Source organism: Calidris pugnax, unplaced genomic scaffold (assembly GCF_001431845.1).
Source record: "Calidris pugnax isolate Ruff unplaced genomic scaffold, ASM143184v1 scaffold228, whole genome shotgun sequence".
NCBI lineage: Eukaryota > Metazoa > Chordata > Aves > Charadriiformes > Scolopacidae > Calidris > Calidris pugnax.
Window position 1 is genome coordinate 30,004 of NW_015091017.1, and position 27,987 is coordinate 57,990.

Consider the following 27,987-nt stretch of genomic DNA (forward strand, 5'->3'; position numbering starts at 1 on the left):
TGCTGGGAGGGCTGGAGCCCCTCTGCTGGGAGGGGGGGCTGAGAGAGTTGGGGGGTTCAGCCTGGAGAAGAGAAGGCTCCAGGGAGACCTTAGAGCCTCTTCCAGTCCCTCAAGGGGCTCCAGGAAAGATGGGGAGGGACTCTGGATGAGGGAGGGGAGCCCTAGGAGGAGGGGGAAGGGTTTGACCCTGCAAGAGGGGAGATGGAGCTGAGCTGTGGGGAAGAACTTGTTTGGTGTGAGGGTGGTGAGAGCCTGGCCCAGGTTGGCCAGAGAAGCTGTGGCTGCCCCATCCCTGGAGGGGTTCAAGGGCAGGTTGGAGGGGGCTTGGAGCAACCTGGTGTGGTGGGAGGTGTTGAAACTCTCTGATCTTTAAGGTCCCTTCCAACCCAAACCATTCTGTGATTCTATGATCTGCACCTCTGCCAGACTTAGCTGAAACTGGTCAGTGAGCTCAAGAGAAGGACTGAAGGATTTTAAGAGCCTCATTTCTCCATCAGGCTGGGCTAAAAATACTTTTCTTCTGCAAAGAAGCAGGAGACCAGACAGCAAAGTACAGGGACGTTCTGAGAGATGGGTAACAGATATCCAGCTGCTTCAGAAACTAGGCTGGTGTTTGTCACACACCACTTCTACACAGCAGGGCAGAGTCTGCCCCAAAACAACAACAAAGCAGAGACAGAACGGAGCAGTTCACGGCCCTTCTGAAATTCAGCAGCTGGAAAGAAGGACAGTCCACCCTCCAAGCACCCTCTGATCATTTCTCAAACTGATATCCTGACTAATAGGGGTAAGATTAATCTCTCTAGCCTTCCACTTGTGTTGGCACCAGATTATCAAATCAACCATTAAAAAAAAAGACAAGACAAACACGTTTTTGTCTTGCAGTTTACCTCCGATTCCTCCAAATCCTTTCACAAATTGGGATCCTTCCTGTGATTTGTCTGTAACAATTTCCAATGTTGCTCCGAATTTCTTGTAGTTGTTTGCAAACCACTCCAGAAGGGGCATACTTTCTATCAGTTCATGTTCCTGGCCAGTCTGTGGAGACATTGGAGAGGGAAAAGAAAAAAAAGGTTATGGTCATGGCATGTTAGGCAATGAGAAAATTCGTACCAAAAGTTGTCTTTAGCTTAAACAATGAGACTCCTCGCTTTGAACCTCCTTACTACCAAAGTTAGTGCAGAAGCAGGAGAGAAAACACCTTTTTTTATTCCTCTGCTCAACTGTTACCTCATGCTACACTCTTAGTTGTCACTGGTTTTTCAGATTTACTTCATACCCTACAAACAGTCTGTCACCACTCATCTTACCAGCCACCATTTACTTTAAGAAATACTGATCGAGGCAAATAGAGGCAAAAAGCATCCTTTTCTAAGCAGAAAGTGAAGTGATTATTGGCATAGAAGCACTACCTCATTGCAGCTACCACTGTAACCCTTCCAGGCACAGAGGGAATTAGCAATTACCCCAGCAGGAGGGAAAGCAGCTGGAAACAGCTACCCTGGAGTCCTAATGGGAGACAGAGGGGACCACCATTTTTGCACGGGACAGATTTTTCACCCACCTTGATCTGCCAAGTACTACAGATCCCAGCCCCACCAGGGGTTTTTGACCTGTAGAGGCAAGAAACTCACAGGCAGCGAGTGACAGATCCACTTCTCAAATATAGAGAAGCAAACGCTCCCTTGCACTTAAATCTCTGTAATAGTTTCTAGCCTGACAGTTGGTTTGTATTGACCAAATCATTGCACAGTAAGCAGGGAGTAATGGCTTGGAACCTCAGCCTGGTGGCTACCAAACTCTTCCGGTGGGTGGTTTGGGGGCAGTCGTATTGCCTGTCGCTTCAACTCATTTACACAACCTTGGAATTGGCAGCAGGAGAGACTGGAGAAAAGCAAGTCTAGAAGCCAGGGGTTACGCTGAAGGTGAACAGGAAGAGCCACAGGCTTGGAGTTTCCTCTGAGTGCCACAGAGGTCATCGTGCTCATGTGGTTGTGACAAACTAAGCTCAGATGTTCAGAACGCTGCACCAGTACCCTCAGAATAAAATCTCCAAGCCCCAGAGCTGAAATACCTCTTTATCTGTGAAGTGGGATTTATCCTTCTCTTGCTCTGGTGTCAAATACAGGATCTTCTCCTCTGTGAAGGGAGAGAGAGAAAGAAACATTACGTTGGACAAGACTCCCAGATGTAGGTTGAGGACAGCAAAAGAGGGTTTGGCCGTTGACATTGCCTTCTTTCCAGCTGAATTTCTACAGGAAACCAAAAAGGGCAAACAGGCAGAAGTCCTGCTGCAGGCATATGGTCTGTAGTCAGTAAAAATTGTGTTTCTGGCCATAAGGGTCAAGCCAGTCTCCCCTCTGGGTATCACATTTATACTTCCACAACTGCAAGGCAGGTTTCATGCCAGCTCTGTGCCAAACTGCCCCCCCAGCACGGCCATTCTCTCTCCGCAGCGGACGCCTGCTCCTTTCAGACTTTTCCCCCCTGGCCAAGTAGCTGGGAAGCCACAAGTTAGTGACCTGCCCACGCAACATTCCCTTGATCAGGCCCTTCAAGGTCTGCTTTGGGAACTCCTCCAGCGTTAATCTAGCCAAGGCTTAGGTGTTAAACCCTCACGGAGAAGCGCTACCTACCCTCCGTGCCTTGGCAGTGCAGAACGTATCTCATGATATCCAGATTTTCATAGACTATCAGTATCTCTACTGCTCCCATTTCCAAAGCTTTTAATGTATCTTCAACGCCAAAACAGTACTTCCCCGTGTCCTGACTGATTTCGTCGAAGTATCGTCCTGCAGCCAAGGTATAAAGAGAGAGATTGTCACAAACACTGATCATGCCACAGGGATTTTTAACAAATCTGAGTGGAACGCAAGAAGAAACTGGAAAAGGAGACTGCTGAAGGAAGCAAGGTATGTGCCAACACTGCAGGAAGAAACTGGAAAAGGAGACTGCGATGCTGCTGAAGGAAGCAAGGTATGTGCCAACACGTCGAAGACTGTAATTTAGAACACTCATGGGCAGAAAGTCAACTCCATCAGTGAGTCAGGAATCTGGAGGAAGTGAGGATGGAGAAAACTCCACTCCCTGTCAGGAATCTCACCCCACTGAAAGGGCTACCTTCGCTATGAGACAATCAATGGGATTAACCCACCAGCAGGCACTACTTAACTTCACTCTCCTCAGTGTAAGGTACCTACTGTTTGTATTGCCCTCTTGGGCTTGCAATTAGTGATGTGTCTGCTGACAGTCAAACAAGGGATCACTTTCTACTGCCACCTTAACACAAATTAAATCTTAACTCTCGATGCAAACGATCCAAGGAGATATTTTTTCTCCCTCCCACCCAAATGTCACCAGAAAGCCTGACATGAAGGTGATCTCTAATGAGAAGATAAAGAGAGGAGCCACAAGAAATATGGTGGGGAAAAAAAAAAAAAAAATCAAACAATGAAGGTGATCTCTAATGAAAAGATAAACAGAGAAGCCACAAGAAATATTGTGGGGGGAAAAAAAAGGAAAATCAACAAAAATCCCCACTCCTTGAATTCTCATTAAGTCCAGCAGCATCTGAGGTGTTCAGGTGACAGAAAGGCTCACTACAAGTCATGCTCTGCCCAGCTGAGGCAGCACACAGAGGCATCAGCATATTCAGTCAAGCATATTTGGCTCGGGAGAAGGAGGCTGAGCGTGGAGCCACGTACCTATTAGTTTCTTCTCTTGAATGAATTTCACATTGGAGAGGACCTCAGTTGACAACTCAATTGCTTGATTGAATCCATTTTCTCCTCCGTATGAAATGTCAACTAGTTTGAGCACTTTGGATTGCAACCGCTGAACAAGGAGAAGAGGAAACGTGAAAAGGAGTCTGTTACACAGCACTGCCACAGGACCACTTCACAGCACCATCAGAGTAAGTGCCTGGCAAGAGCCACAGCATTAATCTGCTTTGTTTCACTTGCAAGCAGAGGTTCCAAGACAGAGGGACCTCTGAACACTTAATATTGAAGCACAGTTTTCAGGCAACAGGGGCAGGGAGATTAGTTTTAGTGGCGTTTAGTTCCAGTAAAGCTCCTACTTTAGATTTGGGAACACAAAGAATGTGAATGCCAGCTCCAAACCAGAGAGGACAGATTGCTTATGAGTATTGTTATTAAGAAAAGGAGATCTTACATCCTTGCAGGAGGCATTAGGAAATGGAGATCTCGTTAGGATACAACAGATTTATTTAGCTTTGATCAAATCACTTAAGACACCGAGGTTACACTCCTCCCTGAGATGCATCTTGTAGCAGAGCTGCTGCCAATATCACTGACAGCTTAAACGCTGGGGCTCTGCTCAGAAAAAGGTCACTCACCTGATCAAACATGTCGGATTGACTTAATTCAGTTTTGAAGTCAGCCGATCCAGCTAAAACGAGACCGGCCACGTTCACCTTGTCTCCAGAAATGAAGAGCTGCACAGCTGTCTCCGCTACCTTCCTCACGTAGTTGTGTCGTTTCTCCATCCTCAAACGAGCAAAACGCAAGGCAGACTGACCTCCTCTACCTTTAGGGAAGAGCAGAGAGGCCAGGGTAGCAATTGGGAAGTCAGTTCATTTCAGGAAGGTTATTAGTATTACGTGGTCCCAACTGAGCCCTGAATAACCGAAGTTGAGGGCAGCTGCAGCTTCAGAATGAGTTTGCCAGAGGCAGAGCCAGGGGCAGGGACTGAAACAGCAACTGAATAAAGAGGGTTCATTCACAGCAAGAGATTTTTCTCCAAATATCCCACGGAGGGAAATATGTTGGTGGTTGATTTTTATTTTTATTTTTTTTATATACAGACCTATATCTCTCTATAGAATTTCTGAACACCTCTGCACATTTTTTAAGTCCTGTAATTTCATTGTCTTCACAGTCCTGTAACTGCTGGAGCAGGTCCAGAGAAGAGCAACGAAGATGGTGAGGGGTCTGGAGCACAAGCCTTGTGAGGAGAGGCTGAGGGAGCTGGGGGTGTTCAGCCTGGAGAAAAGGAGGCTGAGGGGAGACCTTATTGCTCTCTCCAACTCCCTGAAAGGAGGGTGTAGCCGGGGGGGGGGGGGTCAGTCTCTTCTCCCAAGGAACAGGCGATGGGACAAGAGGAAATGGCCTCAAGTTGTGCCAGGGGAGGTTCAGGCTGGATATTAGGAAAAATTTTTTCACTGAAAGGGTTCTCAGGCATTGGAATGGGCTGCCCAGGCACGCGGTTGAGGACCCATCGCTGGAGGTGTTCAAAAGACGGGTTGATGTAGTGCTGGGAGGTCTGGTTTAGTGATGATGCTCCTTGTTTGTTGTGTGGGTGTCTATTTTTGTCCAAGTTAGGTTGATGGTTGGACAAGATGATCTTTAAGGTCCCTTCCAACCTAGAAGATTCTGTGATTAAAAGCCATTTCCTCTGTCATGCTGCCTCACCTATTTCTCTTGCTGATACGATGCAACCCAGCACCCCCTGCTGCACAGCCTTACTGGGGGAGACACTTCTATTTCATTTTGTCCCATCCTAATCCACAGAGGTGGTCAGCAAACCAGGAGGAGGGAACAGAATCTGCTGGATTCATCAGTGCCTCACTACTACACAGAATCATGTAATGGAACTAGAACTTTGCTTGCTCCATTGGGTTTCTGTGCTTCTTGCACCTTCTTGCTTTGCCCTGCAGTTTGGGTGCAACAGCATCAGAAGCAAACTTTACAGGTGCTACCAAAAGGTATTAGCACTTGTGCTAGTAATATTAGGACTGTCCCAAAACCAAGTGAAGGGTCACGTGCACCAGGAAATGAGTGCCACTTTAAGATGATCACAGAATCCCAGAATGATATGGGGTTGGGTATTAGCACTTGTGCTAGTAATATTTAATTAGGACTGTCCCAAAAACCAAGTGAAGGGTCATGCGCACCAGGAAATAAGGAGTGCCACTTTAAGATCACAGAATCCCAGAATGATATGGGGTTGGAAGGGACCTCTGGAGATCATCCAGTCCAACCCCCTGCCAGAGCAGGTCCACCCAGAGCAGGTCCCACAGGAACGTGTCCAGGTGGGGTTTGAATGTCTCCAGAGAAGGAGACTCCACCACCTCTCTGGGCAGCCTCTGCCAGGGCTCTGCCACCCTCACAGGAAAGAAGTTCCTCCTCACGTTTACAATGGAACTTCCTATGTTCAAAGTTTGTGCCCGTTCCCTCTTGTCCTGTCCCTGGGCACCACTGAAAAAAGCCTGGCCCCATCCTCCTGACACCCACCCTTTAAGTATTTATAGGCGTTGGTCAGATCCCCCCTCAGCCTTCTCTTCTCCAGACTAAAAAGGCTTGAGTCCCTCAGCCTCTCCTCATAAGAGAGATGCTCCAGGCATCTCATCATCTTCGTAGCCCTATCACTGCATATTACAGTGATTCATTAATTTTGACAGAAGGCTCAGACGAGAGGCTTTGCTGTCAGATTTCAGGGGAGCACAGAACTGAGCAGAGCTAAACACACCTAATCATCTTCCCAGCCCTATCAACTGCATATTACAGTGATTCATTAATTTTGACAGAAGGCTCAGACGAGAGGCTTTGCTGTCAGATTTCAGGGGAGCACAGAACTGAGCAGAGCTAAACACCTACAGGCCAAAAATCCCCTGCTCCTGCCCCATCCTGCAATATTCTGCTGCAGTTTAGAGAGAGACTAGTCCATTACCATGCTTCTTTGGAAGATCCACAGTGAATTTGTGCAGGACCTCTCTTGTGTTTCCTTGAAGAGTTCCAAAGAGTGCACCGCTACCATCTATTACAATAAAGCCAAACTTGCTGTCGTCGGAAAGCAGCGCTGTAAGAGCCTGGAAGAGAAAAGCATGTTGTCAGCAGTAAGCACCAGTTTGTTAAGGGCCCTGGTTCAGAAAGGCTACCAAAAACAATACACCTCAATACATTTTAGGTCCACAGGTGGTCACTGCTATTTTTTTTTTAACCAATAAACTAGAGGAAGAGCAGCAGATCCAGGAGCTGAGTCTATCCCGGATTACTGCCCCACGGAGTGCTGGCAAGAGCAGAAAGAAAAACTAACTTTTAAGCCTGATAACTATTTTCACAGCATCACCAGTTGATTGAGTGATGTCACAGGCAGGTGTAACAGCAAAACCCTCAAGGCTGGCTCTGGGAAGTGTTAATAAGTGAAACGAATCACACCTCTGTGACGCTGCACCACCTCTCCCTTTGGCAAAACTGGAAAAGTGATTTTTTCCAAGTACCCCAGCCAGGAAAGCAGAACTCGCTTAGATCACTGACCAGGCTATTTGTCAGTGCAGTTTTATACTGCAGAGCACCAGTACAGACCAGCTTGAGACTTGCCAACGACCACTAAGACCGGTTCGCTGCACCTCCTGACTTCAACAAGTCCCAAAGGTAGAACGATAAAACCTACAGCAGCTGTGACAAATTCAGCCTCACACAGCAGCATTAAGTAACAGCAGCAGTAATTATCCTGTACCTATAGAGAAGAGAGCCGTAATATTTGCTGGAAAATTAATTTATCCATCAATTTTCTTCCCTTTAAAGAAGGCAGCTAAATTCACCCTCTAAGGTCATTTAAGTTGACTAACAACTAACACACTCCTTAATACTAAGGCTTTTGAGTTACTTTCGTCCGATTCTGTTCATTTATAGGTGCCCAATAAACATAATGGCAAGAGTCCTCTTTCTGGCTGGCAAAAGAACAGCAGCAGGACGGAGAACCTGTCAAATTCCAGCTGGTTTTAAGTCCCCAGTTTAATCCTGAAAGAGTGAGGGTGTTGGTTTACTGCACAGGACCATTAACTGCCTGCACGCCTGCCAGCCTGATTATTGGCCTGGATGGAAAGAATAAAAACCATCACTCATCTTTATCCAAAATCCACACCACCAAAGTCTACAGCTTTCATGCTTAAAAGAAACAGACACTAAGATTTAATGGAATCTACTGGCCAAAACAAATATTCTGTATTAATTCCTCAGCGGTGGGATGAATGAGAGGAGGAAGTGGCATATTACATTGCAATCTATTTCGCTGGGGCAGAGCCAAGCAAATCGTGTGACTGGAATGAATGCTCCAGCCAAGGTATCAAAATAAGTCATTGTAAATCCTCCCCTTCAGACACACATCAGGGTTCATATCCCTCTTGGGAAGTTACTTCGGTTTCACACAGGCCATAAAATATCCCGAGGAAATCTTATCGGATACTCTTGCCAGGCAGCAGATGACTACAGCTCTGATGTTCCCCATTCCCTCTTATTTTAATAAAGTATCCAACGATCAGCGATTCCCCCAGTTTCACCTTCATTAATTCTAGGTCAGCAACTCCACTCTTTGACCTATCAAGCAGAAAAAAAGGGACTGTTGCTTTAATTCTGATTCCTTCAGCCTGGGCTGAGTTTCCTCTTTGCAGCTTCAGCCCAGAGGTGAAGATCACGTTCTTTTTCTGCTCATTGACATATCCCCACTTCCATAGGAAATCTATTCGTGTACCAAGCCTGGATCACATTCTTTTTCTGCTCCTTGACATATCCTCACTTCCATAGGAAATCTATTCGTGTACCAAGCCTGATGCCCCATCTGTTGAGTTCTAACTGCACCTTGGGGGGGACCACTGGGTTAAAAGTGTGGTTCTACAACCAAATGAGATAGATACACAAATCAAGACTTCAGTGCTAACATCATCTCCCTGCTCAAGACAGCAGACAGCAGGTTTCTACACCTAGATGTGATCCTGCAGATACCACCAAGTAAAATAACCACATACTCAAAAGACACAGGAGAGCCAACAGCCCATGGAGAAAGGTGCCATCACTAATCACATCAGCAGCAGTAGCAATGACCATGAACTCCTCTCAAGTTATTGCCACTCTCTTGCTGAGCAATGCTACACACCAGCAAGAGTGTATCTACAGCTACCTCCAGGGAACAGCCCACTGAGCAGCACCTACTTTTTTTTGGTATTGAATGGGTGCACTGAGGCTGTAGCTGCAGCCAAGACCAAATTAATCCCTTACTTGATAGGGCAGAAGACAACCTACCGCTGTTCACCCACTGTCAACAACCGTGGGGACAAGTATCTCCCTTGGCTTTGCACCTCTGGCTCTCTCTGAATGCTTTTATTTACCTCCTGCTTTCAATACCTATGGAGATATGGGGTCAGCGGAACTTTAGAGCTGTACCTGTGTGCAGTTTTGTTATTCCTGCCAGGAATAGGTATATTGGGATTTCATCCTCTGTGGGGAAACAGAATAATAGAGACGCACCTCACCTGTGCAATGTGCACACCTTTCCTTCCTGTACTCCTACCCTTTGAAACTAAATCATGGATCAGACCCCAAAAATTCAAGCAAAGAATTAGAATTACATCACTGAATGGCCTGTCAAGCCCACTTCATAGAATTGTCCAGGTTGGAAGAGACCTTTAAGATCATCTAGTCCAACCATCAACCCAACACTGATAAAACAACATCACTAGACCATGTCTCTAAGCATTATGTCAACCCGGCTTTTGAACACCTCCAGGGATGGGGCCTCAACCACCATCCCTGGGCAGCCCATTCCAAGGCTTAAGAACCCTTTCCGTGGAAAAATTGTTCCTAATCTCCAATCTGAACCTCCCCTGGTGCAACTTGAGGCCATTTCCTCTGGTCCTGTTGCCTGTGACTTAAGAGAAGAGACCGACCCCCCCTGGCTACACCCTCCTTTCAGGAGGTCTCCCCTCAGCCTCCTTTTCTCCAGGCTGAACACCCCCAGCTCCCTCAGCCTCTCCTCAGGAGACTTGTTCTCCAGACCCCTCACCAGCTCCGTTGCCCTTCTCTGGACACACTCCAGCCCCTCAATGTCTCTTTTGTGGTGAGGGGTCATACAGGTTTGATCACGTCATTAAGTCTCAGCCCACACATTTATGGTGGTGAACACCATGGATGTGAGAGGCAGTCAGTCATCTACTACAAATACTGAGACATCTGCCACTAACAACACAGCCAAGACAGACTTGGACACAATGAAGTGACTTCATGCAGTCAAGACTAGTGTAATCCACATGAATTTAAATATGCCTCAAACTATTCACTCAACTAAGATAAGTAGATGTCGGATAAAAATAATCCCACTTTACCCCAGATTGATTAGGCACATGCCAGTTCTCCATCAAGCGTCTCAGTTAACAACAGCTGATATCAAGACCGGCAACACTAATGTTATCTTGGCATTACTTTAAGGCCTGGCTTGGAATAAGATCTGTTGGCCTCTAAGGTTAAGGAAAAAAAGAAACAAAACTCTTGCCTCCAGTTAGAGAGAAAAGCTCTGTCTGTGGGTTACCCAAACTCAGCAGTTACCAGCTGGGCCATAAAGTCAGTTGGAGTGGGAGCAGGACAATATCTCAACTCCCTTCCCATCCAACCTTCTCCCAAAGCAGGTCCACCCAGAGCAGGTTTGGCCAGTCACAAGCCACCCAGTGGCTTCACCAGCAAGACGTCTTAATTAAAGCCTGCTGTTCTACAGACCATGGACCTGAGCACAGCAAGGATTACACAATCACAGAATGATACGAGGTTGGAAGGGACCTCTGGAGATCATCTCATCCAACCCCCCTGCCAAAGCAGGTCCACCCAGAGCAGGTTGCATAGGAACGTGTCCAGGTGGGGTTTGAATGTCTCCAGAGATGGGGACTCCACCACCTCCCTGGGCAGCCTCTTCCAGGACTCTGCCACCCTCACTCCTCATGTTGAGAAGGAATTTCTTATGTTCAAGTTTGTGCCCGTTCCCTCTTGTCCTGTCACTGGGCACCACTGAAAAAAGACTGGCCCCATCCTCCTGACACTCACCCTTTAAGTATTTAGAGGGGTTGATCAGATCCCCCCTCAGCCTTCTCTTCTCTAGATAAAAAGACCCAAGTCCCTCAGCCTTTCCTCATCAGAGAGATGCTCCAGGCCCCTCACCATCTCTGTAGCCTCTGCTGTCCCCTCTCCAGCAGTTCCCTGTCCTTCTGGAACTGGGGAGCCCAGAACTGGACCCAGAGCTCCAGATGGGGCCTCCCCAGGGCAGAGCAGAGGGGCAGGATGACCTCCCTCCACCTGCTGCTCACACTCTTCCTGATGCCCCCCAGGATGCCCTTGGCCTTCTTGGCCACCAGGGCCCATTGCTGGCTCATGGCCACCCTGTTGTCCACCAGGACTCCCAGGTCTTTCTCCTCAGAGCTGCTCTCCAGCAGGTCACCCCCAACCTGTCCTGGTGCAGGGGGTTATTCCTCCCCAGGTGCAGCACCCAGCACTTGCCCTGGTTGAATTTCATCAGGTGTGCTCTGCCCAACTCTCCAGCCTGTCCAGGTCAATTGTTCCAGTGAGTCCAGCAAAGCAGCCTGATTTTGACTACTCCAAGAGCAGCAGGCAATAAGAAACTTCTTACCTCTGTGTGGAATTTGTTGTCACACAAATACAACGACGTATTGATTGGTTTGAAAGGTTCGAAGTCGATGTTGACTTTCTTCTCTTTTCCTTCTTCTGTCACAATTGTTCCACAGTAAACAACCAGACCATTTGGAGGTACTATAAAGGACACAAGGCAATTTTAGATCACTAGGAAATATTGCAAGCTGCACCCATCAAAAACTAATTACTAGGCTGTAATGCTTAAGGCAGAGTTGAAATTGAAGCTCCCAAGTTTTTTGACTTTCCATTTCTCCCACCTCGTTCTGTTGTAGAGATCTGGGAGGGAAGTCAAACTAATTTAGTGCACCTCTACTGAACAGCTTGGAGTGGGAAGCTAAAAGGTAAGACTAATGGAAAGACTTGCAATAAATCTGCAAGAACATGTACCTGTCTGTTAGACCTAGGAGCTCACAAGCCCAGAGAATCCGGGGAAAGGCTGGACATCCCCGTGAAGCTTTCCTAGTTCTTATACAGTGATTTATAGACTGACCATCTCAATGAAGGCCACTCATCAGTGTAAAAATAGTAACTATGAACTCTTTTCCAGTGCTTGTTTTAGATAGGCTGGGTCTATTTCCTCCCAAAACTATGGTGGCTGCATGGTGACACACATAAGCTTCTGCTTGATGAAAAAAACCCCTAGTTTAATACAAATGTGGAACAGCTTTCAGGGCTGGCCAAGTTTAGAAGGGTCAGCACAGCTAAGGACAGAATCCTGAGCCCACTTCTTAAAGGCAAGGACCACCTTACTATTCTATTCCCAAAATCTACCCCTGAAGTAGCCCTCCCAGGGCAACATACCTGGAACATGAGCGCAAAACAGCAGCACAGGCCACCAGATTTGATTAGCAGAACACTGCGTAAGGCAGGAACTTAAGGCTGCTTCCAAGCAAGGGAAGTTTGCCAGCACCCACCCAAGCTAGGAGTTACCTTTGTTATAGAGTTTCAGTCTTTGCTGTACAGATGTGATGGCTCCCAGTACTGAAAGGCGATTCACTCGAGACTTAATGTTGGAGGCGGTGCCAAACTCATCCGCTAACATTTTTGCCACTCGCGAAATCTGGTCTTTGGGGGGAATGATCAATGATATCATGCTGGTACCATTGCTGAGAAACAGAAAAAAAAAAAAAAAAAAAAGAGTTGTGAGCAGTCACCAGCCAAAGCAACAAGTGCATTCATACCATATTCTGTGCATGCAGCTGTCTCTCCTCCCTCCCCTCAAGGATGAGGGGCGTAATTCCCCTTCTGCTGGACAACAGTGGAGAGAAAAGACGACAAAACAGGCTCTTCAGAGAATTTTGACTCCATAACCAAGTGTTCAGGGTAGCCACTATCAAGCAGGTCTTCCAAAAGCTGCTTGTCTAACCTGGGATACTCTTCCGGAAAAAAGACCGTATGTACAGGCTAAGGGCTGCAAGGGAAAGGCATGTAGGCAGTCCCCTGCAGAGATTATTTAAAACAATGCAGTCACATACCTTAAGGACAATTTTAAGCCCATTCCATTTGTTCTCAGACAGCTGGAGCACTAGCCAGCCCAAGTGCTGTTTTAACACTTTGTTCTCCTCACATTAAGACAGAAAACCGAGCTGGAAGGATCCTGTTGTGGCAGTTAAGTCTTTTCTCTACTTTCCCACTAGCACTTTGCTTTGCAGACAGACTCACCAACTCTGGCAGCTGCTTTAAATAAAGCACGCTTAAGTACACAACCACTAGCTCGGAAGCGCCAACCCCAGGCACCGAGTCAAGAGATAAGACCCCACAAATCACAGAACTGGCTTAAATGAAATGGAAAAAAGTAAGATGGATATTCGTCCCTCCTATGGCTTTGGGGTGGATCCCGCAGAAGTCTTAATCCCCGAAGCAGCCTCAGGGTTTCAAATCCACCCAAAGCCAAAATGAAAATGGGGGAAGTTCCTGCCTGCTTTCCAGCAGGTATCTCCCATTTGCCATGGAGAAACCCAGATGCCTCAAGTGCTGCTTCTGCATTGTCTCAAATCTAACCCAGACCTCATACTTTACATTTGAGTAATAGCATAAAAATCAAATACCTCGTTGTGTCCTCTAGCCCTCTCAAGGACAGGCTGAGCTCTGCGAAAACACCTTTAACTCTGGTGGTGATTTAACCCAGAATCCTAAGTGCTTTTCAGCCATTAAAAAAAAAAAAATATATATATAGGGGTTTTGCACTGTTAGATTTCTTACAGTAGGACAAGACTAATACAGCACCTGCCTGCTGCCATTTCACACTGTCATGCACTAGCATCCTGCCTGAAGTGTTTGGGCTACAGAGACAGCGGGGAAGTGCTTTAAAAAGCATCACTTCATTAGCCTCTTTACACAAGTTGTACAGCCCTCTTCCAAAGATCCTCAATTCAGGCCAAGTTGAGACAGATGCTGGTAGGTCAAATAACTCCCTGACCTTAAAGACAACTAATTGGTTTTAATATCCAAGATCCCCCGCACACACTAATCAAGAAAGTCGCAAAGAGACGCTCGCAGGCGTTATTCCCAGAAGGAGCTTTGAGCCATGCTGACAGCTCTCAGCCTTCCAGGTCACCCCAGCCAAGAACACTCCATACACCACTCAATTAAAGCAGTTAGCTACCCCAGCGCATGGCACAAGCCTTAGGGGAGATATAATGGCCTATCATTCCCAGCAGGCTCCTTTGAGTAAGAGGCTGGTCAGAATGAAAGCAACTCTTCCCGACTTTTCTGAAGGCAGCACTCTTGAGGCAAGCTCACACAGCTCGTTTCTTCCTCTGAAAGAAGAGGTTCTCAGCCTTCCCAAAGACTGGAAAGCTCTGCGCATCACGCCTGACTTGCTGCACCAACTAAGGGCATCCTCACGTGGGAGATGGGACCGTTGGGCTCTCCACGGCTCTCCTGCTTGGAAGAGGGTTTCTGTCCTGAGGATAGAGGGCAAAGAGCAGACAGCAAACTAGGGGAGAAGGTGGCAACAGCACAGAGGAAGTCTGCATGTGCCCTCCCAAGACCAATTCTTCAGTAAAAAAAGCACTTGTAAATGTACATTTAGATTTTAAGGCAAGCCACCCCTCAAATCCCAGCCCCAGGCCTTGTGTTTTGTTCCACTGCCCCAGACACACCAGCATCAGCAGAGCCACTGGTTTGTACCGAACCCACACCTTGAAGGGACCACTCTTAACTGGTGATTATTTATCTTATACACGGCGTCTTATCTATAAAGCAGAATTATGTGTGTCCATCAAATCACTGCTCCTTAGCAACACCCTGCACAAAGCACCCCACCCGAGGTGCTTGGACTTCACAAGCCCTCATGATTTATTACTGCAAAAAAGTAAATGAAAAGACTCTCTTAGACGATGCACACTCCCCCATTTAAGTCTCAAACTAGTTTAACACAGCACACTACTGTGCTTGGTCCAACTCTTCAGCAAATTCCAGCCTGGATTCGGATCCAAAAGCACCTTCCATTACCAACACCAAGTGCATTTCTTGGGTTTGACGTGCTTTCCCCACTATTTACCCAGCCAAAGCTATTTCAGGCACTCACTGATTCCTGCAGAATCCAGCAAAACAGCAGGCGAGCAGCTTGTGGTGGGAGCAGCAGCAGGAGGTGCCCGGAGCAGAGGGAATCACCAGCTTGTCACCCCGTGTTCCTGGGCACCCAAACAGCCCAGGGGGCACCCCTGCCTGCACGCTGCTGCTGCCTGCTGGGTACAGCTCATCCACCCAACCCAGGAGCTCGTTAGGCAGCCAGCTAATTGAAGGTAGCAGTCAGCATCCCCTGCTCATCCCCTCTTCCTTAAAGACACACGGTCAGGATTCGATCACTACATTAAGATGGGTTGGGACCAGCCAGCCACCAGCTGAAGCACCCAAGTGATGGCTACAGAACTCCCTCACACACCCACCAACACCATTTTATCCCACCACAGAAGAGCAGTTTTCCCCTCTCAAAGCAAGCTTGTACCTATAGGTGACCTTACTGCAGGACAGCAAGGTCTAAAAAACAAACTGCGGTTGCCTCTGCTAAATTCACCACAATGAGAAAAAAAAACAGAGCAAAGAGTTTCTAAGAAAGCAGCTGTTCAACAACACTTCGAAAAAAATAATAGGTTATTCTGCATAGTAATATCATTTACAGGTTTCCTCTCGGTCTTTGCAGCCGCTGTGCCTGAAGACGACAACGACAGGTATTTTTGCAAAAATCCCATGCCTCCTCCTCCGCTGCTGGGTTATAGATTCTAAAATACATTAATTCCAGCACTGAGGAGGGGGAATAATAACGACTACAGCCTCTAGAAAGGGACTTTTCTGAACAGGACACCTAAACCCAACAGGCTCTGCTGTGCGTGAAGCACATGGGACATTTGCTGCCCGGCAGAGCACTGCCAGCCACGAATCCCCCAGCGAGCCCGCTGCCAGACAGAACTTCATTACAGAATTGTTACAGTGAACAATTAAGCAATCAATCTAGATTGAGGGCAGCGCTCAACACCGGCAACTCGGGATGGAACGTGCAATGAGCTGGTTCTTCCCTGTACCATCCCCGGGAAGGATGGAGCCGAAGCACTCCAGATCATACTCTGGTCGGCAGCATCCCGATTTCACAACGCAGCGTCGCTAAGAGTTTTGGTGGACCTGGGACAAATCCCACCACATCAAACTGGAGGCTAATGCTTTCAGACTGAACCCAGCCAGGAAGTTTTAAGCAGTTAGAGACAGTTGCTGTCCCTGCTCTGGGCTAAGGAGCGCCCACACAGCAGCCAAATGGCTGCCCTCGTAATGCAAGTAGGAGCAGCAAGACCTGAAATGCTCAGAAAGACCCAGTTTATAGGAAACTGGCATCCAGGATCTCAGAATCCCAGAATGATATGGGGTTGGAAGGGACCTTCAGAGATCATCCAGTCCAACCCCCTTCCCAAAGCAGGTCCACCCAGAGCAGGTCCCACAGGAACGTGTCCAGGTGGGTTTGAATGTCTCCAGAGAAGGAGACTCCACCCCCTCCCTGGGCAGCCTCTGCCAGGGCTCTGCCACCCTCACAGCAAAGAAGTTCCTCCTCATGTTGAGATGGAACTTCCTATGTGCAAGTTTGTGCCCGTTCCCTCTTGTCCTGTCACTGGGCACCACTGAAAAAAGACTGGCCCCATCCTCCTGACACCCAGCCTTGAAGTATTTATAGACGCTCATCAGATCCCCCCTCAGCCTTCTCTTCTCCAGACTCAAAAGACCCAAGGCCCCCAGGCTTTCCTCATCACAGGGATGCTCCAGGCCCTTAATCATCTCTGTAGCCTCTGCTGTCCCCTCTCCAGCAGTTCCCTGTCCTTCTGGAACTGGGGAGCCCAGAACTGGTCCCAGTGCTGCAGATGGGGCCTCCCCAGGGCAGAGCAGAGGGGCAGGATGACCTCCCTCCACCACAGGACAGCACAAGGTGTGCCACTACACATGGAACCAGAGAGGAGAAAACAATTAAAAGCATTAAGGGAACATGTCCACGCTCTACAAAGAAACAAGGGGGCAATTAAGTACCAACCTCTGGAAAGGCAAAAGCACTTCACTCTCTGGGTACTATGGTTACTCCTCACGCTGTGCCAGCCCTGCCAGTAATTGGCAATTAGCTCAGACTTAGCATGGCCTGGAAGGTGCCAATTTAGGTACAGAGGATGATGATCAGGGCTCTGACTTTGCTCCTGAATGACTGTTAAGTGGGCTCCAACCTCGCTGCTACAACCTGCCAGAGAGCTGTTTGTTGGAGAGGGGGAAGCAAAACCAAGCACATTTTCCTCTCTGGAGATGGCAAGTTCTTGAGAAAGTTGAGGTTTGTGGACAGAACGGCCTGTTCTATTATTAAAACTTCAATGTTACTACAGTTTGAATTTCAGACAACTGTACCACAAAAAAAAAAACCAGCCTTCCCAGTGGCTGGCAGACCTAAGAGCAAATGTTAACAAGTTCTCACAGCGAGTGGCAGCCTGTGCTGTGCCCTGAGAAGCTGAAGGACACTTTGCCACCACTCCCACAAGCAGGTACTACGGCATCCGAGCATCGTTTTCCCTGAAAAACCTTCCTGTGCTGCCTAAGAGAGACCACCCTGCAGCATCTCACTACACCTCATGACAGCAGTGGCACATCACAGACCAAGAATGGCACCACTGGGTTCTTTTTTAGAAGAGCGGGGATTTCACAGAAGACACTTGCACCAGCTGGATCGCTGCGCTGGGTCCCAAAGCCACGTTTGGCACCAGGCACGGTGCCCACTGTGTACACATTTTCTGGTTGAGCATGAGGAAGCCACCACAACAGAAGGCAAGTGCACAAAGCGAGCAGTGTATCACATTTGGAAGCAGCTGCCAAGTATACCCCGTGGGTGGCTTTCGTTACAGCCGACAGTTGAGCCTCCTGGGCCGGGTGGCCATCTTCACCTCCAGGGATTTGGTTTCTACCCTTTTGGCCCGTCAGAAGGAACAGCTGAGCAGATCCTTAGACCTTCAGCTTTCAGTTGAAACTAGAAACTGGCCCAGTGGTTTTCTAAAAGCCTCCTACCGTCTTACACGGCCTACCCGCGTGGCCACACACCACAAAGTACCACCCTAGGGTTGCTACCCTCGGCTTGACAGAGAAGAGCAACCCCAACCAGAAGTCTGAGGAGGAACAGTCGCTCAACCTGTCTCCTGGAATTTGGGGTATGCGCTGGCAAGGGAGAGCATTAATTTAACAGACATGCTATATAAATAGCAGTTCCTGGCCTACCCTGTGGTATCAGAGGGGACCTGACAAACAGCAGCTGGGCTGTAGTTGTTCCACAGTGAAACATTTCACACTAATAGCACACTGGGTGATGTGGAGACAAGGAAGGTCAGCCATTCTCTGTGACTCAAAATGAGCTTATTTTTACAGGGCACTAGCTTCGTGACGTCTTGCTTTCCCCAGGAACCAAGGGCAGCACAAGGCCTGTACGTGACTGCCAGAGACCGGCAGGAGCGTGGAGCAAACAGTTTTCAGATAATCTGACCCTAACCACACACCACAGCTAGGAAGCTTTCTATGAAATAACTGCTGCCACATACTGCTTCAAGCCATGTTACCTTCCCAAGGTAACATCTGCTGGTCTCCAAGAGAACCACAGGTTACTGGGCAGCCACCACATGTACTGAGGAGCCCAAGCTGCCAGGACAGCCAAGAATTCTCCGGTGGCTAGACCAGTTCCATCACTGACACATCCATGGCCAGCTGCAAGAGAGATACCAGCAATATCCATGTAATCCAAGGCAGAACTTCACCAGGCACATGCCACAGGTCTAAGAGAAGAGGCTACTTCTGAACAGATACCCACATGGTATTCACTGAAGTACCATGTGCCTGTAGTGCTAAGTTGAGATCACAGTCCACAGAAGCAGTGACCTAAGTAAAGAATATTTAAGGGTTGGTTTTTTTTTGATCTGAGCAGAGATGACGAATGGAGTGCTGTAAAAAGCAAGTGTCTGTTGGTATATGACCCAAAATTGCTGGTTTGGGTTCTCTTACAAAACACAGGCCATTAGACACTCCCTATTCATATGAGCCCTGGATGCAACAGCGCTGACCTTGCCGTAGGGAAGTTCTACGCATACGCTCCTACAACTTATGAGTTATGGCTGTGAAGTACATAAACAGGTCACAGCTGTGCCCTTTAAAGACTTCATGTCTTTTAATAAGACAAAGCCTTCATCAAGTAGGAAGTGGCTCAAGTCCACCTCAGGTGCCAAATCTAAAGAGACAACAACAGCAGATGCAAAAGCTACGTAACTTTTCCTGGAAATCCCATCAGCCTGCTAGGAAAGAGCAGAGACAAGAGCCTAGGATCCCTTCAGCACTCCAGAGGGAACGTTATCTGGGAGCTTACCCACAGGCTGCATCGCCTGGACACGAAAACATCGGCTGAAAGCTTTGCAACACACACACAGCCAACACTCACTGCTTGAGAAGCAACAGCTCTTCATGATGTCTCCCATCAGAAATAAATGGAATCCCACTCCCTGTTCAGATGATGGGCCCAAAGCACTGCTCGAGCAGGATAGCAACACCCAGACAGAGCACACACCACCCCTGGTTAGCTGACAGCAGGACCTACCGTTAGCTCCTTTGAGGTTTAATGTAAAGTTGAGCCCAAAGCCATGCTGTTGGCACCACTTTTCACAGCATTGTTTCGGCAAGAACCTCACAAGCCCCACCCCAGAGGCATTCTGCATTTCACCACAGCATACACCAGAACTCTGCACCATCTCCTAAAAGGTGACATCAATACAAGTTGTTCCTCAAAAGTTTCCAGGTCATCCAAAGAAGGGTACGAAGGAAGAGAGCAGTTCCCAAGCAAAAGTAAGGCAGAGATGACCTCTCTGGATCCAGTGCCACCTCAAAAGCACAGAAAAAGCAGAAGGAGGTGGCAGCATGGATAGGAGGGGAGGATTGCAGAGCCAGGAGGCCAAGTCATTCTTTCCTCAAGATGACTTTTCAGTATAAGCATTAATTGGAGAAAGCGAGCCCCCCCTTCCTGCATCCAAGAAACACTCCAGATAGCTAATTCCCCCTCTGCCTTTGAATGCCACCTCTGCCCTGGACAAAGAAAAATCACTTAGCCGCACAGCATGAGGCCAGGCAGCTATTGCCACCATGGCTCACACAATGCCAAGCTCTCCCGCTGTAGTTTTGTCCCAGAGCCCAAGACAGGAATCTTCTGTTGCATCTGCCAGCATTACAGGAAGATGATACACAAAAAGCACTCCGTGTAACCAGAAACAGATTGAACACGGACATTAAGACCGTCCTGAAAAGGTATTCTGCCCTCTTACTACTAACCCACTGACCTTCTCGAAGAGGAAAAGCCCCCAGATGCCGAGCGAGCTTTCCGAGCGCAAGCTAGGGAGTGAAGCACCAAGCCAGGACCCCCCCCGGAAAAGGGAATCAATCGAGCCTGCTTCCCCCAGTGCACCCCCTGCTTCGGCAGCAAGGGAAAGCTTCCCACAGGGAGGCAGCAGATGACTGTGTCAGCAGAGGAGCAGGGGAAGAACCGGCGAGTGTCTCCTTAAGGGTCAGGCAAGGTAGTGCTTGCCCCCCTCCTCCGCAGTCCCTGGCCGGCTGCCGGGATCTGCCTCCTGAGCTCAGCAGGCATCGCTCCCCTGGGAGAGAAAGGAGGTGAAAGAAGAATCAGGTCACAGACCTCTATTTCTCCACATGGCAGAGAATTTGGCTGGGTATCACGTGTCCGAAAGGCTGCACAGGTAGCAGGTGACAACCAGCCCTCGCCCATCGCTCCACCACGCGCTACCTGCAGCTCCAAGCTTCCTCCCATCCCCAAGTGGAGCCAGCTCTGACAGTGTGACCACCACTCAGGCAACCACCAGAGCTCAGATCCCAAATCTGCAGCTCCAGGAGCAGATCCCAGCTTCATCCCATACAGCTGAAGAGAACTGAACCGGCCCCAGTGGATACCGCACACCCCACGGGGAAGGCGAATCAACGCCACTCTGAAATCCTTGGATCAAAGGCAACACATCACAAAACATAATTGTGCAGGCATGTTTTGAATAGGCCTTATTGGCTGCATCTGACCTCATGCAGAAAGCCCGGATGCCCAATTACTGGTAAGTGGAAAAGACATTTCTGCACTTCAGACGTTTGTGACTCACTGGGAGGCTTGGTTTTGCCACAGCTCCCCTGCTCTCCCTCCTCCCTCTCCAATTATTAATGCTCCAAGTTTAAAAGACTTGTTGCATTATGCTAATGGGCCAGTTGGGTACAAGATGTACACTGAGGGACTGAAGCAACAAATCCAGATTTGCTTGTTAAGATGTTAATGCCTCAGCTACATGGGAATAGGGAGCTAATGGTGGGGGGCGGGGGGGGGAAATAATCCAGTTGCCACACAAAGCCAAAAAAAAGTCTGTCCTCTTTTGAGGTGCTCATTCCCATCTTCTACCACGTCATTAGTCTTCAGCAGTCAGGGGCTCATTCATTAGCTCTAGGTGAATGACGATGTGTGTATGAATCACGCTGTTCGCTAATGATTCACGCGGTTGTAAAAGAGGGTATCGGGCTGCAGAACCACCGAGGGCTATAAAACACTTACTGGAGTTTTTGTCTGACACATAACCATTCTCCCAGCTCAGGTCGTTTTCTGCCACTTGCTAGTGTGTGCTCTCAAAACAGCACTCCCTCATTGTTGCTATAATTCAGAGGGAACAGGTAGAGCAGGCAGATGAGAAAGCCCAGGAAATATTTTACAACAATTAGACACAGGCAACCAGCAGGGCGTCAACAGCCCTTTGCCCACCCTCCCCTTCTCACCTGGCACAGGGCAGCTTTCTCAGGCCACCCACCCTCCCCACCACCGAAGCACAAGCTCTCAAGAGACATTGCCTTAGTCCTGAGGGGTCTAATCAACCCCACGCACATGAAATCCACATCCAGCTTCCAACCCCAGTATCACAGAGACTGGCAGCACGAAGAGACTCAAAGAGTCAAAGCAGGGAACAGCATGTAGTACACCCTGCACGACTACCTGCCACACAGCCCTCGGGTATCCCTTCTGCCCTGCACTATTGCTGTTCCAGCCTCCCTGCAAACGTCCCCTCCTTCCCTCACACTACCAGAAGCAAAAGGCAGTATTAATATCACAGCCTTCACCTCTGTAACAGAAACGTGACCTCCTTTAGAAGCCACCCTTAAGCCAAGCAGCACTACTTCGAGGAAGCAATTCGGCTCAGATAAGAACTTAAATCTTAACTTCTTCCCTAAACACCCCACGCTTTAACGACGGACCATAAAGCCAAAGCAGGAAACTCATGGGCAGCAAAGATAAATTCCATGTGCCACCCTGTAGACACTACTCTTCCAGTCCTTGCCCCACTCATCTGTCTCACATTCCTCACAGGGCAAAAACCAGCCGTTTACCCCAAGGATGGTCCAGCCCAGAGCCCAGTAGAAGTAAGGGTAGGTCTATGGGAGACATCAGCTTGTTGCAGAGAAACCCTGAAGGCCATCCCATGACTGGCACCACCATGACACATCAGCACTGCTACCTAATTAACACAGCACAAGTTGGAAAGCCAAGTAGTACCTTGCCAGAGCACTGCCCAGCACAGATTGACCAGCTCACCCATGCCCAGTTCATGCTCTCCTTCATACTCCACATCCTAAGGTGAAAGCTTCAGCTCTGCAAGAACAGATCCTGGATCAACAGTTAAACTGTTTCCCAGCGCCCAAACCTAAGACACAGCCACGACGACGAACAGATCCCGATAAAGAAGGCAGGGAAAGAGATCTGCTGGGAGCAGGGGAGGGAGCCTCTGAACTGACACATGGCAGAGCAGCCAGAAGCCAGTCACAGCCATGAAAAGACACACCAAATCCTCCTCCTGATGCATGACATCACTTAGAGACAAGACAGTTTGGTACTTGCCTAGACACGGTGGCATTGTTACACTCGCATCAGACACAGCACTCTGCTATGTATGGTGTGCTGTATCTTAAACACATATATGGTGCAGTAGAGGAATTCACACCCTTCTAGCACATTCAACAGTTATTCCAGCAGTTGCAGCTCCAGTCCAGCACCTGCTGTTGGCAGAACAGTCCATCCACACTCACGTGCTGCAGATGCTCCTAGGACTGACCGAGTATTCGCACCGCCTGATTGAGGAGAGAAATACAGCTCAACGTAACCCCAGCATCACCAGCTTCCCAGTGCTTTGTCCAAAAGAAATCAGGAACAAGGCAAACCCACATAGGTCATCTACTTGCAACCAACCCCAGATAGCCCCCTAAATGCATCCCAGCAGTCAACAGCATTGACCCCTGCAGTGTTATCCCACAAGAAGGTGGGCTTTCACCCACTTGCCCTTTTGGAAAGGCCCACCATGCTAACAGCAGAACAGGCCAAGACCGCCTTGGACAACCTGGTGGTTCTGGAGAACAAACCAGTCTCAGCCTTGCCAACTTGCCTGGTCACAGGAGTGGCATCATCCCAGGACACCCCAGAACAAGGTGTGGAGATGCACAGACCACCACCCACCTTCACCCAAGCAGCCTCCTGTCACACAAGGCTGGGAAACAGCAGCAGCATGAGGCTAATTCCAAAGTTGGGCCCTTCCAGTGGGACCAGCAAGGCTCCTGCAGGAGAACCTAGCTGCAAGCAATGCTTCCTGCAACACAAGCTGGGCAAATCATTTATTTTCATTTATTTGAGGTCCTGCAAATCATTTTGCAGGAACTCCCACACATCTTCAGGCTTCTGTCCTTCCTGGTGACTTTTAATGTGCCTCACCTTTGGTTTCTCCCATTCAGCAGCTGGAAGTCTCAACTTGACAGAATCCAAGCCCTAGAGGAAACCGCACCACTTTGCTTTTCCATGGCTCTGGAGCCACCACCAAGACTTCCCCTTCTCTACCATCTCTCCATTCCCCTGCCTTGATAGATTTCTTCCAGTAACAACCAGAATAAGTTACTTGTTAAGAGTTAGTTTCTGCATTTTGCCTGTGTATGCCCTGTTCCCCTCTACCTTCCAAAATACTTAAGTTTGAAAAAATGTTCTTTGACACACTGTTTGTCCACCTCAGTTGTGCTTGCAGACAGAGCCTTCAAAGACACCATTCTCCTTGCCTCCTTTTTGCCTGTTTTGGTAAAATAACTAGTACAGGCTCCTGCTCTCAACAGGAGTATAGCCCTGCCTTTAAGTTGAAGGCAGGAGAGATGGCTCAAGGCAGAAGGTCCCTGAAGGTTTTACCATTACAATGCAGCTCCATACCCTGCAGCAGCACCTGCTGCACTCTCACAGGGTTAGAAAGTCCATCTGCCCAGCAGAGGTGTCAATAAGCCATTTCTGAGCAGAGCCACTCGCAGGAACAAAGTCCTCATTGCTGAAACTTTGGAGAAGTTTTCCGAACGCGATTCGGATGCAACATCTCGGGCCTCAGCCTGCAAGGAGACCGCTACTTGTTGCTGATCCTTGACTTTGCCAAGCATTTACAGCTTAGATTAGCAGAAAAAACTGACCATAGCTCTGCAAACTATTCAGAACAGCAAAGACCAAAGGAACAAAGAGTGATTGTCAGTTTAACACTGACACTGGAAAACCGCATGAAGCAACAGCAAAAAAAGCTCCGAGAGAGAGGATAAGGGGAAAACATAGTGGCTAATACTGCTTCTACTTGAGCTGCTGCAACATCCACGTGCAAAGACACAGCTGCAGCTTCTGGGGGGCACGGTCTCCCACCAAGACCCTGTTTTGCAAAAATCTAACTGTGGACTGAAAGCAGAATCCCTTTGTAGGGGAGAAGCAGAGATGCTCGGTGAAAGTCAGAGCGCTCCGAGCTCCCAGAGATGAGTGACAAGACCAGACTTCTCAGGAGGCCTTAACTTGCTTATCACCAGCCTTTTACCCTCAGCTGCTTCTGGCTAGAAAGGCTAATTGCCTGTAGCACAGAACTCAGGCCCTATTTTGCTCTCACTCCTCCATCCTCTGCAGGTACCAGCTACTCCCCCCTTCCCATCTCACCAAATCATAAACATCAACTCATTAACTTTGTACGGTATCAGACAGTTTGTAACCCAACTTCAGAAGAGCTCGAAGGAGACAACAGACACTTTTTGCTTTAGGAAGCAAGACACAGACAAAAGCTCCTTCTACTCCCTGCCAACAGAGATAGAGGTCTGGGGTGTGTTTGGGGGTTTTAAAAATTATTTTTCAGTTGTTCTGATTTGCCAGACTCTTGCTACTCAGAGGTCGGCAAGAAAATCACCTTTCCTAAGCAGGGCTTGAAAAATTACAGGAGACATTCTTGCTAGGATGTTACCTTGAAGTTTGAGAAGCTGTCTCACCCTTGCTGGCCTCTAACTCACCAGCTTCTGGTAAAGCTGAAGCTCTAATCTTCTCCCTTGGTTTTCTGACCAAATACTGCCACTTACCTCATCTATTCCCAGGCACCATAAAAGCATTTCCTTGCTCTCACGCTCACTTAACATTTTGATAACATTCTGCAGATTTCATTGAGATTTTCCCAAAATAGCTGGGTAACAGGAGAGGTGCCCCAACCGCCACATGTGAATTGAATGTCTAGCTCCAGTTTCCTCCATTTCCCGTCCCTTTGATCCACTGCAGGAACAACCAGCACATGAAACTGGGACACAGCTGCTGGGTCACTATTAGGAGCACATGAGTAAGGGAAGGTGGAGACGCCGAGGAGTCCCTGGGTCCTCCACATCACCCTATTTGAAGGCTTTGCCCCCTAACCCACCCCAGAACAGGTCTTCCTACTTCGCAGGAAGAGGAAGCGACTCTCCCAAAGGCCGGAAAAGCCTGTTTCACAGCCTCACACCTCCTGCGCCGGGGAGGCTAACGCTTCTGGTGGGGAGAGCCACAGCATCTCTTCCCCTTACTGGACCCAAACAGACTGGGATAATTTTAGCTAGGACTCCTGGAAGCACGACGTGCACTTACACATACCCAGCGTAACCTCGCTTACAGTGAGGAGTGCTGGCATCAGCAGCCTTCGTCAGGTGGCGGTTCAGCAGCGAGCACACATATTAAATTAAGGAACAGCACTATCACAACATCTAGGAGATATGCTGGATCCAGAGGGCTCAGCTAAACCTCCTACACGCATTTTCTTGCGCTTCCAGCACCTTTACCACGAAGTAGAGATGTGCCAGGGGTGACTGCTGGGGAAGAGGGGAGACACCCGGGCTATGGCCCCAAGAAGCTGTTACCCCGAACAGCCACCCCGCTCCAAGCCAGCCCTTGGGCCTCACCTCTCCCAGGAGCTCCCCAATACCAGCTTCAGCCTTGTTCTCTGCAACCTTCACCTATTTCCAAACAACAGGAGAGCTGCTGCTAGAGGTAGACATGCTTACGCTACCACATTTTGAATCGGGGAGAGCCAAAATGCTACCAACTATTCTGAAACATGGCCCAGCCTCCCTCAGCGCTGTTACAGGGACCAAGAGCCATTTTCACAAGCTGCAGTGGGTGCCCGTAGCTCCCCAGGCCCTTTCAACTCCACAGCCAAACCCATTTCCATGCTCCCATGCTTGCTGGGACCTCCCCACGAGCACAAGACATGCTGTCAACACTGTGCGAAGGCACAGCTGAACGATCAGCTTTGGCAGTCAAAGTCCACTCTGCTGCAGGGAAGGAAAAACCCTGGCTCCACACTCCCCATCCCTTGCACAGCTACATCGTAAATTAGATTAAAAAAAAAAAATAATTAGGGAGACCTGTGGCTTGGGTTCTCCTCCTCTTTCCCCTCCTGCCTGGGTTAGTTTTCAGCTGAATGATTTCCCTGGCCTACCCTACACACGAGATCAAACTCCAGCAGTAGGGAAAGAATAAGAAAGTGTCTCTGCTTACACAAGCAGAGGCAGGGTGGCTGCAGGATGATTCCAGCAGTGCCCCTGCTAGACAAGAATCATAGAATGGTTAGAGTTGGAAGGGACCTTGAAGATCATCCAGTTCCAACCCCCCTGCCCTGGGCAGGGACACCTCCCACCAGCTCCAAAACCCCTCCAACCTGGCCTTGAACCCCTCCAGGGATGGGGCAGCCACAGCTTCTCTGGGCAACCCGTTCCAGTGTCTCACCACCCTCACTGACTCTGGTTCAGATGAGCCCGTGGAAACTTGAGCCACAAGGGTGGCTACGGAGTCACCCTTCATTTCTATTTTATTGCACTATATTCTGAGACACACACTTTCTCTGCTATTTTACAGCTCCAGTACCTATAGCTCTTACTCAACCCCGACCGGCTTCCCAGCCCCTGCAACAAGCCACTGCTGAGTTACCCACAGAACCAGGCACCACATCACCTTTGGCGTGGGGCAGGCTGTAAGAACATCCAGCAACTTTACTTCTGGTGGGGGGGAAAAAAAAAAAAAAAAAAATCAAAGCGCAAGGATGATGTACGTGGGATTGGAGACTCTCGATTCCACACTACCCAAACTTTGGAAGAGTTTGCTTTCGGGGAAATGGAGCTAAGCACTTTCACTGGAAGGTGAGAGATTAAAAGGAGGAATAAAAGTAACTGCTGCCTCGGCCCCTACCTCCCTGCCCTCACCCTCCTGCCCTCCCGGAGCCCGCCGGTCCCCTGGGAGGAGCCCAAGCCTGCACTGAGGCCACAGGAGCCGTCTACTCCCGCTGGAATCCGCCATTCCCCGGTGCCAGCTGGCAGAGGGGGGCGCCCGGGGGGGGAACGGCGAGGCCGGAGACGACACGGAGTTGGGCAGCAGCAGGGCTGGGACAGACACCTGTGACACCCCCGCAGGGCCGGCCGGGGGGAACTCAGCCGCTGAAGGGGGCGTGAGGAAGGTGGAGGAGGGGGGGGAAGAAGGGCTGAGGAGCCGCGGGGAGCCCGGCGGCCGCGCTGTCGGGAGAAACACGCTCCCGCTGCCCCTCCCCCGCCGAGAGGCCCTCCCGGCCCGGGGCCGCCGGGCCCCAGCCCCTCCGCGGCCGCGGGGACCCGGCCACTTCACCACGCGGCGAGACAAAAGGGCACCGGGGCCCGGGAAAGGGGAGACCGAGGCCCAGGAAGGGGAGACCGAGGCCTA

General features: G+C 49.2%; 1 protein-coding gene across 1 annotated transcript in view; it reads right to left on the reverse strand.

Moving 5' to 3' along the window:
* Positions 1-693: 693 nt before the first annotated feature.
* The window catches only part of LOC106896080 (eukaryotic peptide chain release factor subunit 1-like), a 31,781-nt gene continuing 4,487 nt past the window's right edge, over positions 694-27,987 (reverse strand). The window contains exons 3-10 of the mRNA XM_014955800.1: positions 12,363-12,538; positions 11,410-11,549; positions 6,691-6,829; positions 4,358-4,548; positions 3,705-3,834; positions 2,637-2,792; positions 2,075-2,139; positions 694-1,038 (exon numbers count right to left, since the gene is read on the reverse strand). Coding sequence (XP_014811286.1) covers positions 709-1,038; positions 2,075-2,139; positions 2,637-2,792; positions 3,705-3,834; positions 4,358-4,548; positions 6,691-6,829; positions 11,410-11,549; positions 12,363-12,538 — 1,327 coding nt within the window. The 3' untranslated portion in view covers positions 694-708. The remainder of the gene's footprint in view (positions 1,039-2,074; positions 2,140-2,636; positions 2,793-3,704; positions 3,835-4,357; positions 4,549-6,690; positions 6,830-11,409; positions 11,550-12,362; positions 12,539-27,987) is intronic.